Genomic DNA, 13314 nt, shown 5'->3' with positions numbered 1-13314 from the left:
CTTGGTGACCTCCCTGACCAAGGCCCTTCTCCCCCGATTGCTCAGTTTGGCCGGGCGGCCAGCTCTAGGAAGAGCCTTGGTGGTTATTAACTTCTTCCATTTAATAATGATGGAGGACACTGTGTTGTTGGGGACCTTCAATGTTGCAGAATTTTTTTGGCACCCTTCCCTAGATCTGTGCCTCGACACAATTCTGTGTCTGAGCTCTACGAACAATTCCTTCGGCCTCAAGGCTTGGTTTTTTCTTTGACATGCACTGTCAACTATGGGATCTAATATAGACAGGTGTGTACCTTTCCAAATCATGTCCAATAAATTGCATTTACCACAGTTGGACTCAAGTTGTAAAAACATCTCCAGGATGATCAATTAAAACAGGATTCACCTGAGCTCAATTTCGAGTCTCATAGCAAAGTCTGAATACTTCTGTGAATAGGGTATTTCTGTTTTATTTTCAATAGATTTGCAAAAATGTCTAAACTTGATTTCGCTTTGTCATTATGGGGTATTGTGTGTAGATTGATGAGGAAAACTATTAATTTAATCCATTTTAGAATAAGGCTGTAACGTAACAAAATGTGGAAAAGGTGAAGGGGTCTGAATACTTTCCGAATGCACTATACCTGCCTTTGACACACATTACACTCATCCAATCCATTCCTTTGTGTGTCTTTCCTTAGGTAGCAGATTACATTCCTCAACTGGCTAAATTCAGCCCTAATCTGTGGGGAGTGTCTCTATGCACCGTGGATGGGCAGAGGTAAGATTACAGCATCATCAGATCTATGTACATAGTCTCTTTTTACAGTATATCACCACTGCCCTCCATCATGACACATAACCCATGTTACTGAAATTAAGAGCTTTGAACAGGCAGTCCACATGTCATCCCCTCATCTTGCCCTGTCAGTCTCTGCCCACCTTGTTTATGCAGAATCCTCCACTGTGTCTGTTGTCACCTCAGCCCTCACTGTCCCATGATCTCTCCCCTGCTGGTGTGATGCAGACATTCTGCAGGTGACACCAAGGTTCCATTCTGTCTTCAATCATGTGTGAAGCCACTGGAGTACGCCATCGCTGTGCACGAGATCGGCACTGAGCATGTGCACCGTTACGTGGGCAAAGAGCCGAGCGGACTCAAGTTCAACCAGCTGTCACTGAATGATGAGGGTGAGCGAGATTAACCCTAACCCTATCCCTGTCTGCCTATGGCTAGGCTCACATACCTATTACATGTCTCTGTGTTGACTTCTGTGTAGATGCCCCACACTTGAATGCATCTGAGGAGTACTGAGGAAAAAACAGTCTTACATTGAACTCTCAAGTTATATCTCTGACCCTATCTCCTGATCTAAGCTAACTCAATCGTAGGGTAGTAAATAGTTCATTACACTGGAAGCAAACAATTACACATTTCAGTGAACAATTGTGTAAAGAGAAGACAACCAACCTCTCTGCAACTACAGCCCACTGGGCACAGATGTCAGTTCAATGTCTAGTTTTGATTGAAATTTGGTTGTTATCAACTAACGTGAATTCAACATGAAATCAACAAAAAACTTCCCCATGAGTAAAAGTTGTGTTTAAAAAAATAGTAAATTCTCTTACATCGACTTTTTGCAAATCCAATAATTTTTCCACATTGATTCAGCATCATCACAATGATTTTTTTGGTTGCAATGAGTGGGAGGTGATTGAGAAACAGGGAAGAGAAACTTGATCAATGAGTACAATATGCTGTAGGTCTTGACTGGTGAGATTCAGTCAATAGAGCAGGAACAAGCAAGAACAGGACATCTGATCATTAACCAGTCAAGAAATCTTATCTGCAGGTTCCCTCTAAGCTGGCTACGGCTTGTGTAATTAACATGTGTAATTACACAGGTGTCATTACACATGTTCACCTCTGGCACGCACATACGTGTTCACTTTATAAAGCGGCCATATCTTTAGGTTATATGGTGGTGGAGTGCACGACAGTGATAACATTGTCCTCTCTCTCTTTGGACAGATAAACCACACAACCCTATGGTGAACGCGGGGGCTATCGTCATCAGTTCTCTGCTCAAAGTAAGGGGATTCCTGGGTGATGTTATAATCTCCTATAACCTTTCATGAGGTTTTCGAATGAGAGCATGATACAATCTTTGCTAGCTAATTTAAATAATATCAGGAGTACATTACATGCACACAGATTAAGCATTGCACATGAGTGCAAACTGTTGTACACCAAATCCACTCCAACATCAAATATACAGGAAATCAGGAAATCTGTTGTAACTAGTACAGCCAAGTGTCACAGTCATACCACCCTCAGTCATTGACCAATTCACCCTATGGCCCAATACAGTGTGGACAGAGGTCAGTAAACTATCTCCAGCCGACTTGCCAACCCTTCCTATCAGTCAGCATTGCCTTCATTCTAACAGATACAGCAGTGGGGAAAGAATGCAGTCCTCTATATAGATATGGACCTCTATTCTGCTGTGTTTCCCTCTCCCTGCCTAGCTGCCTGTCTTCACCAGCTGCCTCTTAGGCCATTCAGGTCACATACATTAGTGGGTGAGGGTGGGACTGACAGGATGTGTGTATGTGTTAGCCAGGCCAATGAGACAGCTGGGAAGAAAAGGCGTGTTTGCCTGTGGGTGAGCGACTGTATGTGTGATTGTGTGGGTGAGTGTGTTTTTATGTCTGACAATCAAGTATTGTAATTTATGTCTTTGACAACTTTAAGTACAGGAAGAGAGAACAGATCGAGATGGATGAGTCATTTCATTGGCTAATAGTCTATAGCACATACTGCACTGGGCAAGTTGAGGGAAGGACTTGTACTCTTTCAATTAAGTGTAGCACTCCTAGCACGTTTTATTTTGAGTTTATGCAATTCATTCATAAATATTGCGCAAAGTTTACTTGATCTTTCAGAGAGCGCAGATCTCTCTGAAGTTATGAGTGGAAAGAAGTGTCATCAGTCAGGAGCACTTCCTCCGAGTATCACTGACCAATAAGCCCAGGGTCACACCACATTTGAAGAAACCTATTCCTTGAGGACCACTCAACGGGGAAGTACAAGTCCCTGCCCATTTTGGTGACTTAACGACTTGCTGCTGATCTTTCACTGGACCCTGAAACCTAAGCAGGGCAATAATCTGCCCCTGAGCTGCTAGCCCATGTTATACTCATCACATCACGCAGACAGACAGACGGATACCGCAACTAATCCTACCCTGTACACCCACCCAGAATCTGACTGACTCACCAGTACACTGTACCGTTGGTGCCAAAATACACAAACACTGCCACCTAGGGACAGAACAGCTCTCTGCATAGTGTCAATACAGAATTACTACAGCACAAGAACACTGTACTAAAGAGATTTCCTTCTTCTTTTTTACAGCCTAAGTTGAAAAACGCAGAGAGGTTTGATTATGTGAGTATCCTTTAAGGTTTCAGACTTCTGACGTGTCTACAATTGCTTCTTATTAGTAAAGATGTAATGGAAAAACTGACACATCTTTTATCGTAGGTAATGGAATACTTGAAGAAGATGGCTGGCACAGAGTATGTGGGCTTCAGCAACGCTACGTGAGTGTCAAATTGAACATTATAGTATGAAAATAAGATTTCAGACCATACAGTAAGTGTAATTTGTGGTGTGATAAACAGCTTTTAATACAGTGGGCTCCAAAATTACTGGTATCCCTGACTGGCAATGCACAAACAATACTTTAAAAAATATAAACAATAGAATTATAGAGAGAAACTCAAAATACCAACATCAATGGAACCAACCAAAATCATACACTCATTTAATACAAAATACATTTCACCAAAATCAAGGTTTCATAATTATTGGCACTCCTCATTTAGTACTTAGTGCCACCACCTCTGGCAAGGATAACAGCATGGTCTTTTCCTGTAATGTTTGACAAGGATAAGGAACACATTTGGAAGGATTTTGGACCATTCCTCTATGCAGATCCTTTCAAGATCCTTCATATTCTTGGGGTGCGCTTATCAACTGCTCTCTTCAACTCAGCCCACAGGTTTTCGATTGGATTGAGGTCCGGCGACTGAGATGGCCATGGCAGAACATTGATTTTGTTGTCACAGAACCATTTCTGTGTGGATCTTGAGGTATGTTTTGGGTCATTGTCTTGTTGGAACGTCCACCTACGGCCAAGTCCCAGCCTTCTGGCAGAGGCAATCAGATTGTCAGCCAAAATTGCCTGATACTTGGTGAAATTCATTATGCCATCAATCTTAACCAGTGCCCCTGGACCTGTGGAATTAAAACAGCCCCAAAACATAATTGACCCATTACCATATTTCACCGTGGGTATGAGGTGCCTCTCCTTGTATGCATCTCTGTTTCGACGCCAAATATGCCGATGCTGTATCTGACCAAAACATTTAATTTTGGTCTCATAATTTAAATTACGTTTGGCAAACTCCAAGCGCTTGCGTCTGTGTCTTGGGGTAAGAAAGGGCTTTCTTCTGGCAACCCTTCCAAAGAGCCTGTGGTTGTGGAGGTGGCGTCTGATGCCGAGATGCCACCATGGCCTGCAATTCTTTTACAGTGATTCTTGGGGATTTTGTTGCTTCTCTCACCATCCTCCTCCCTATCCTGGGGGGCAAAATGCATTTGCGTCCTCTATCCGTGAGCTTTTTAACTGTTCATATCAGTTCTTTTGTTTTCTTCATGGTGTTGTATGACAAAGGGATATTGCATGCGTGTTACCTCATTTTTATACCCTAGTGAAACAGGAAGTGATGCAATGGCTCAATATAGTTCCTTAAGACTTAGATAAACTTAAATAAGTGGAATTTAATTCCTGATTTAATTTTGGTAGATACAATCATCTTTAAGGGTGCCATTAATTGTGAAACCTTGATTTGGAGGACATTGATTTTTTATTTTTATTAAATCAATAAATGATTTTGGTGGGTTCCATTGAAACATTAATAAAGTACGGTATTTCTCACATGTTGGTATTTTGAGTTTATCTCTATAATTATATTGTTTATATTTTTTTAAGTATTGTTTGTGCATTGCCAGTCAGGGGTGCCAAAAGTTTTGAAGCCCAGTGTATGTATTTGCCTTCAAAGTTTTCAATCAGAGAAGGAGACCGGGGATAGGAATTTTGCTATTGGTTACTACCTGAAGGAGAAAAAAGTGAGTGTTTGAGCTTAAGAGAGTCTTCCCAATAGTTATACCAATTTCTAAACTCTAAAACTATAAGTTATACTACCTGTCCTGAAACTGTGGCCTCGCTCTCATTTTGCTCGGTAGTGCTTTCCTGAGAATGCAGATATGATTGCAGCCCTCGATTTCTACTTCCAGTTGAGACTCATGTTTAAAGAGATTTGCTGTTGTATTCCTAGTTGCTGTCCCTGGTGGAAACACTCTGTATGTGAGTAAAATACTACCCTGTACACAGGGGTGGTAGGTTACTTTCTAAATGTATTCCATTACAGTTACTAGCTACCTGATCAAAATTGGAATCAGTAACATAATTTATGGATTGTCCAAACTCTGTAACATATTCTGATTACTTTCAGTTACTATTGGATTACTTTCCCCTTAAGAGGCATTAGAAGAAGACTTAAAGGATCCATCAAATGCATTTGGTGCATCATTATAGTGGTCTCTGACTTATGGTCAGACTCGCTCAGGTGGAACAAACTTAAACTTGTGCCTTTTTTCAATGCTGAATTGAATGTCATTGAGAAAACAAAAAGGTGTATTCAATTATTATTATTTTTTTTACAAATATTCTTTCTGAATTTAAAATAATCCAATAAGTATTCATCTAGATTTTCAAAAGTATCTGTAATCTGATTACAATCATTTTGCTGGTAACAGATTACATTTACTGTTTTTTGATGTTGTAATCATATTATATGTAACAGATTACATGTAATCAGTTACTCCTCAAACCTGACTGTACAATAAACCAGAGGTCTCAACTGTTCTCTGTTTTCCTCTCAGCTGTGCTCCATTGAGGTGACCTGTGAGTCAGGCTGTGTCATGGCCGCCACACTGGCCAACGGGGGCATCTGTCCAATCACAGGCGAGCTGGTGCTAAGTGCGGAGGCTGTGCGGAATACCCTAAGCCTCATGCACTCCTGCGGAATGTACGACTTCTCTGGCCAGTTCGCCTTCCATGTGAGTCACTGAGAAACAGACAGAGGTCAATGACCTGAGGTGGCCTTATCACAGCGACGGAAGAGAAAGTGAGACATCCCCATCTCATCTTCATTTATCCAATATCTTTCTTTATTTCACTGTATGTGGTAAATTAGAACGTCCCCCTTTATCTCAGAGGTGCCATGTTGCTCTCATCTATCCTGTGTTGTCAGATCAATGCAGTTAAAAGAGATGAGACAAGGTAAGTGTCATACTTAACTTCATTCTTGCTTTTTGTCCCTTATTTTTTTCCAGGTGGGCTTGCCTGCTAAGTCTGGCGTGTCGGGTGCAGTGCTGCTGGTGGTCCCTAATATCATGGGAATAATGTGTTGGTCTCCTCCCTTAGATCGTGTCGGAAATAGTGTCCGAGGCATTCACTTCTGTCAGGTATGCAGACAAGAAGAATTTCAATCCCCTATGATATACGTTTTTACCATACCCAGCAGTAGATATTTATTCTCATTGATTACCTTGTTTTTTGATATATCAAAAGTAATTTCAATGTCATACCTGAGTGTATATATTTTTTTCTATATTAGACATTGTAAATTTGGAAGATTAAAAAAGAATAGAACATTGAATAATAGATAACTCTGTCATTTTCCCATTCTGTCTGCTGATTGGTCAGGAGCTGGTTTCTCTCTTCAACTTCCACAATTATGACAACCTGAGACACTTTGCAAGGAAGCTGGACCCTCGCAGACTCTCAATTGATGATAGGGTAAGGGATAGATTATGCACTAAGGTCCCGATTCCGACCCGAGTTAAGAGTGCGAAAATGCAACGTTATTCCCTTTTTATGCACTTTTCTCTCTATGTGTATTCTGACCTTGAACTTACGCATGAGAAGTCAACCACTATTCGTTCAGGTTGGAGAGCTGAGAAATTAAGGTGTGGCAAAGGTGTGTCTACAGATAAGCCATATTCTGACCTTGACTTAATTCCCTTGTAATTCCACCACCTTTACGTGCGAGGAAACCATGAATAAGGTTGAGTGAACCTGCTGGTTCCAAGTGAAAAAAGCATCTTCTTTCTTTTTTCTGATAGAAATAACAGCATTGTCCATGCACTGTCATTTATACATGGATAAGAGCTAGAGGAGTGAAAGTTATACCTCCCCCTGAAGAAAATATATTTTTACTTGGCCCTCCCCAAGTGTAAAAAAAACAAACATGTAACCCCCCCTCCAAAATGATAATTAAAACAAAATAGCAGGGAATATTAAATCCCTTTTTAATTGACTATCAGTGTTGCATCCGTGATTTCTATTAAATCATTTGGACACCCAAACGATAGGCTTCTGTAGGGCTGAACCTGCCAAGTTGATGTATGAGCTTTAGAATGTTTTAATTATAGCCTATGCCCAGGCTTTTCTCTGTTTTATTTTACAATTTGTATCATGTTAATTATTAGCCACTTTTGGGAGCCACATACATTTAGAACTGTCACTTTAGTGTTAGTTTTCTCAAATTTGTAGCTTAAATTTAGCATCATTCCATTTACCTTTCTTTCCTCTGTCACGTCTATGTAAGTTATTCCTTAGGGTCGCTAGCATTAGTAGATCATATTAGGCTAACATTGGGCAATAATTTGGGACATGTAGCAGTTTAAACCAGGAGCCTGGCGCACGGTTCATGACGACTGGACCGTTGTCCTACAGTTCCATGTTTAGTGAGAATTAGAGTAGATTTATTTATAGGACTTGTTCAGCTCCTGTTGTCAACTTTTGTTTTCTCCATTTTACAAGATTTCATGGATTGAACATGAGTATGACAACTTTCAGGATGAATCAAACCACTGTATTTTTTTATTCAACAATAAATTGTGTGCATAAAGGCTCTCCAAACCAGTTACTTTCCTAACCCTGAAATTTGCCTAAATAATCTACAAGGTCAGAGTATTTTTGGATCTACCAGTTGGTGCTGAAACTAAGACGCAGATGCATAGATGGCATTATGTCATTGATCCTTATTTTCTGAACCTGTTCTCTTGATGTATTCTAGTCTCTCGCCAAAATTCTAATTGTGGGTGCATCGTATTGAAAGGGATGGCTTAAGATAAATGTACTGAAAACCGTATTTAGTAGAAAATCTGTTGGCCAGCAAATGGAAGGGTTTTCAGCGGTTGAATTACATTTATTCAGAGCGCGCAAGGGAGCCACGGCTGCAAAGCCCATTACACACCTTCATACGGTAAGTCTGAATACCAACTACTGTGTTTACGCTTCCGCCACAAAACCTGAAATATCGCTGTGCTTCAATGTCCTTCTATGTTGATAACCCATAATTGTGATGTTTTCTTCTGACCCATCAGAACAAGTCAGTGGTTAACCTGATGTTTGCAGCTTACAGTGGTGATGTCTCTGCCCTGAGGAGGTAAAAACAGACTCTTGGGATAGTTATATAAACCTAAGCCATTATAGCTGGTCCTTCTGATTTACCAGAAAATATAGTTTGCCTTTTCATATGCAAGCGCTGGCGCCAGGTAGGCAAGTAGAATATGGCTTCAATAATTAATTTATGTGCAGCATGGAACAGACCACCCCTGGTATGAAATCAATTTCAGTTAACTTCATAATTACGCCATTAGTCATTCCAATTAACCTTTCGCTATACTCTTCTTTTCTTCCTTCTCTCGCACATGTCCTCTCCTTTAGGTTTGCTCTCTCGGCTGTGGACATGGAAGAGAAAGACTATGATTCTCGTACAGGTCTCCACGTGGCATCAGCCGAAGGTGAACCTACATATTTTTCAGGGATAATACTGTTCTCACACATAACATGTGCTTCACCTTATTATTCAGAGTTATAATTCAAGTGTGTCTGCTTTGGTTTCATTGGAGTGGATAGCTTCGCTGGGATAACTATAGATCTGTGAATGCATCAATGGTTGGTTGCCGTATATTGAGATTGAATTCTTCCTTCCTGTTTGTTCAGGTCATGTGGAAGCGGTGATCTTCCTAACAGAGATGTGTAAAGTGAACCCCCATATAAAGGACCGGTAGGGACACCACTTCATCATCTGCATGTCACTTTTAATAACTCACACATCTTTGAGAGATGTTCCATTGTAAAGGTCCTTCAGGCATGCATAATGGAGACTGGTGGTTTTAAGTGTACAGGTCTTTAAAATCACCCAACTACACCAGACTAGTCAAGGATTATTATGACCTGATTTGTTCTGAGACTCAGTCAGAGCATTACTTAGCACACCATCCCTTCTTTCCTTTGCCTTTCATCACATTTCCCTCTGCAGCAGTATTTCAAAGCTTTTTCATTACCGCTTATATCGCGCTCTCTATCAGGTGGGGAAACACACCCCTGGATGACGCCAGGCAGTTTGGTCGGGACGGGGTGGTGTCGGTCTTGACAGAGTACCAGCAGATGTACCTATGCAGTAATGGGTCCCAGTCAAAAACCGAAGACCAGAGAAAATTAGACACAGTGAAGGTTGTGGTTTGAGCTAGACAGGAGAGATGTCTAACCATATTGTATTTAATACAAGAGGCACTGGCAGTTTCATTCCAGATAGTTGTCCCCTTCCCCAATATCCTTGTTCACTAGCACTCCCCATAACAGATCTGATAAGACAGGGTTGGTTAAAGCAATATGACGGAAGGCAGGTGAAGCTAGGTGAACTTACCTCTTCTCAGGTAGATAGGTGACAACGTTTCGTAATGAAATGCAGTCATTTTGTGCCAAGAGTCATGAAGAGTTGTAGCTAAGTGAGTGAGTATATTTGATATGGTCACACGTCACTATGTATAAAGGTCCCAAGCACACTTTCTTTGTCCAGGTTGCTGCACATAAAAGCTTTAGGAGTCTTCAGGAGTGGACAGAATCACTGTAGCACTGTATAAAGTTGAGATGACACTAACAAGTGATCAGTTGCTAGTCAGAGGGGTATACTAAAAAGCAGGATCAATGCGTTAGCCAGCTAACTTTGATTAACAACCAAAAATAACTATTGGTTTTCTGGTTCATTAAGAAACCTAAACTTAGGTATGTTTTTGATTGTTGAGTCAGTCAGACCATGCTTTTTTTTGTTATTTCAGAATATTTTGGCAAGTTAGCTGGCTAAGGCATTGATCTTTGTAGGATACCCCTCAGGTGAACTTGGCAGCTATTGATTTATATGTACACACACACTTTGTCCTTACTCAAAATTGCCATTGATGCACATGTTATGTATATATGCCACCAGTGTCTAATTTATTTATACAATGTTTTCTGTTTTTAATCATGTATGAAGCATTAATATTTTAAGGGATTTTGACACGGCATAACATTACATATTACCAGGCTATAAATAGATTAAGTGGAAATGTATATATTCATCTACCTCAACAGGAAGTAGATCAGTTTCATAAGCAGGTCTGAAGATATGAGTGAACTAGAAGCCATGTGTTGTGAGGATGGGATATAACTATTTTAATTCTGGCCTTTTCTCCTTGTGTGAATACTTAACTTTTATGTTAATATAGAAACATGTCTAAATGTGATGCGAGTGATTGAGACTAATGAATATTCATGTGTGATAGTATCCCATCAGCATTTCCTGTTATAGGCACATGAATATTGTCTATTTACTACAGAACAGACTGGTTCTATAACATATCAAAACTAAGATACACATCCAGGATTGTCTTACTGTGATTAAGTGCTGCTGTTTAACAGACTGCTTCCTCAGGTTAAACTGTCAATGTGAGCTTGATTGCCATATGTTATGCTCTGCTGTAAATAAATTAGTGAAAATGTGCAACGGTTTTTATTTTGGCATACAATTTCAGCATATCAAAAGGCTAAAAAAGGCATGGTTTAATTCAAGTTTGACAAGATAATGGAGAATGTCAGGACTTTAAGCAACAGGTACATTCTCAGTACCTAATGACCTTTTGTTACACACAAGACAGCTACATATTGTTGCCATTTATTTCACACTTAAAAAATATTACACAAGAGGTAACAAAAAAATAGCTTATTGTGATGAGTTTGCCTGAGTCTGTATGGCAGTGAAATGATACACTGGACAAACTCCCTGCTCTCCAAATTCTGATGGAGATTTGAAAGACATTTTCAAGTGCTGCCTGCTGTAAGTGTTCAGTTTACAAAAACCAAGTCGTCAGAATGTTCATTGCCATTCCTATCCACCTTCCTACCATATTGTCATCATCAGTACAGAGATGCTTCACTTCAAGCCTTCGGGCTCCCCCAGACCTGAGTGTGTAAGCAGCTCTCCATCCCACAAGCCAAACGCTGGGCAGAGAGGCCCCCTGAACATGGCCCTCATGCTGTGGATCACCTTGGCCTTTGGGATGTCCACCAGGCTTATCAGGCCGGCCTCGTAGTCCAAAAGGATGCCCACACGGTCAGGCTTCCCCACCAGAGTCACCGGCACCCTCTGGTTGGTTGTCATTGCAAACCACTTGCGCTGGACATAGCTGAACACCCAGGAAGAGCTGTTGGTGCCCACACAGTCATCCCTTGACATTGCCACCAAGGCCACACCCAAACGGAACTCTGAGGACTTCTCCACCGTCACCTCCCAGTAGTGGCGGCCACCTGTGATTTGCCCGTCTCCGAACACCACGGCCCAATCCTGGAAGCGCTCAGGGTTTTGTTGGACATGGCTGGGGTCTAGGCCCAAGATGCGGTAGATGACGCCTGTGTCCTTCTTAAAGAGGTCCAGACTGCTGTGGGCTGTCCTGTCATCCAGCTTAAACTGCAGCTCTACAGAGAGAACATCTGAAATGATTAATAGATACTGACAACTGCTGAATGTTCTGTAGAGCAAGGTTTCCCAAACTCTGTCCTGGGCCCCCACTGCTCGATGTGCACGTTTTGGTTTTTTCCCTAGCACTACACAGCTGATTCAACTAACCAACTCATCATCAAGCTTTGATTATTTGAAAATAGCTGTGTAGTGCTAGTGAAAAACCATAACGTGCAAGGAGATTGGGAAACCCTGCTCTAGAGAGCAGATACATAGGCTATTGCTTGGTGAAAGTGGAGACATAAAATATCTTAACATTAAATAAATAATCCCTTTGTCTTGCATAACAGGCTAATACATTTTTCATTAAACTTATTTAACTCACCCAAAGCGTTATACAACATAACAAGCCCAAACAGGGTGACATCCTGTCGATAATGAATCTACGTTGTAAACCTTTGAAATACTATTGTTAATCAACACAATGTCACCGTAGCTGGCAGGACATTGGGTATTTATGATCGGCATGACACATCTCATACTGGCAGCCACCTATCAATAATTGTTTGAAGTTGGCCACCGTCAGAGGTTCGGGAATGTGGCCTACAGGTAACCACCAGTGATCTACTATCATACCGATTTGAGTTACCGTATTCAACTACACTATACAAAGCTGAAATGCGGTTTACTTGCCCTTCCAACCACAATGTAACCAAACTTTTCAAAACTATGTTCTGTTGTAAATTCTGTAAACTTGGTAAAATGTCAGATTTCAAAACTAAAGTTAATTGACGCACAAAAACGTTAAAAAATAAATATTCTACACACGTGTGGATGTCAAGGCAATACAAGTAGGTGGTCATGAGCGTGGTCAGAATTGTTATTATGCAATCTCCCCTGCTCGGACCTCAAAATGTATGCGCTAAAACTAATGCATAGCAAAGGGCGCGTCGCTCAGTGTGCCCTTGCAGTCGCAGTGCAAGTTTCTACTCACTATTGCCAGTCGTTTGGGTGCTATACCATCTTGTCGCTGGAAGAAGCGTACCACTCGTTTGTCTGCGGGACAGAGCGCTCACAACTCGTCCTGCCAGGCGACAATAATGTCCCATGCCAAAGAGCATCGCCATATTCACTTACAATGCAGAGCCGAAGTTGGTGGACAAAATGAAGATAGTTCACTCAGGTTGTCATTTGACATCGAAAACAATTCTTCTTCTTCTTTGGGATTGTGTTGTCCGGATCGCATCGAATTTAAGGTGCCTACACCGCCACCTATTGTACTGGAGGGAGTGTGGCAGTTCCCGGCCTACCTACATTCAATTATTTTTGATACGGTACTATAAAATTGGGGAAAAGGAAAAATTACCCTGACAACTATTAGCCCTCTCTAAAAAAATTAAATAACACCCCATT

At 41.1% G+C, this 13314-nt stretch overlaps 2 protein-coding genes across 2 annotated transcripts in view; one reads left to right on the top strand and one right to left on the bottom strand.

Moving 5' to 3' along the window:
* The window catches only part of LOC106566711 (glutaminase kidney isoform, mitochondrial), a 30261-nt gene extending 19311 nt beyond the window's left edge, over positions 1 to 10950 (top strand). The window contains exons 5-18 of the mRNA XM_014135020.3: positions 681 to 760; positions 1007 to 1170; positions 2012 to 2070; positions 3398 to 3430; positions 3527 to 3585; positions 5110 to 5176; positions 5294 to 5340; positions 5989 to 6169; positions 6446 to 6577; positions 6819 to 6911; positions 8504 to 8565; positions 8847 to 8923; positions 9126 to 9189; positions 9494 to 10950. Coding sequence (XP_013990495.2) covers positions 681 to 760; positions 1007 to 1170; positions 2012 to 2070; positions 3398 to 3430; positions 3527 to 3585; positions 5110 to 5176; positions 5294 to 5340; positions 5989 to 6169; positions 6446 to 6577; positions 6819 to 6911; positions 8504 to 8565; positions 8847 to 8923; positions 9126 to 9189; positions 9494 to 9650 — 1275 coding nt within the window. The 3' untranslated portion in view covers positions 9651 to 10950. The remainder of the gene's footprint in view (positions 1 to 680; positions 761 to 1006; positions 1171 to 2011; positions 2071 to 3397; positions 3431 to 3526; positions 3586 to 5109; positions 5177 to 5293; positions 5341 to 5988; positions 6170 to 6445; positions 6578 to 6818; positions 6912 to 8503; positions 8566 to 8846; positions 8924 to 9125; positions 9190 to 9493) is intronic.
* A 163-nt stretch (positions 10951 to 11113) lies between these two features.
* On the bottom strand, positions 11114 to 13086 carry spry4 (sprouty (Drosophila) homolog 4). Its single transcript, NM_001140765.1, is given in 2 exon segments — positions 11114 to 11918; positions 12896 to 13086. Coding segments are annotated over 2 exon segments (675 nt in total). The 5' UTR covers positions 13029 to 13086; the 3' UTR covers positions 11114 to 11376.
* Between the last annotated feature and the right edge of the window lie 228 nt (positions 13087 to 13314).

Source organism: Salmo salar, chromosome 13 (genome assembly GCF_965601325.2).
Source record: "Salmo salar chromosome 13, fSalSal1, whole genome shotgun sequence".
NCBI classification, from domain to species: Eukaryota; Metazoa; Chordata; class Actinopteri; order Salmoniformes; family Salmonidae; genus Salmo; species Salmo salar.
This window is presented reverse-complemented; position numbering and strand designations above follow the sequence as displayed.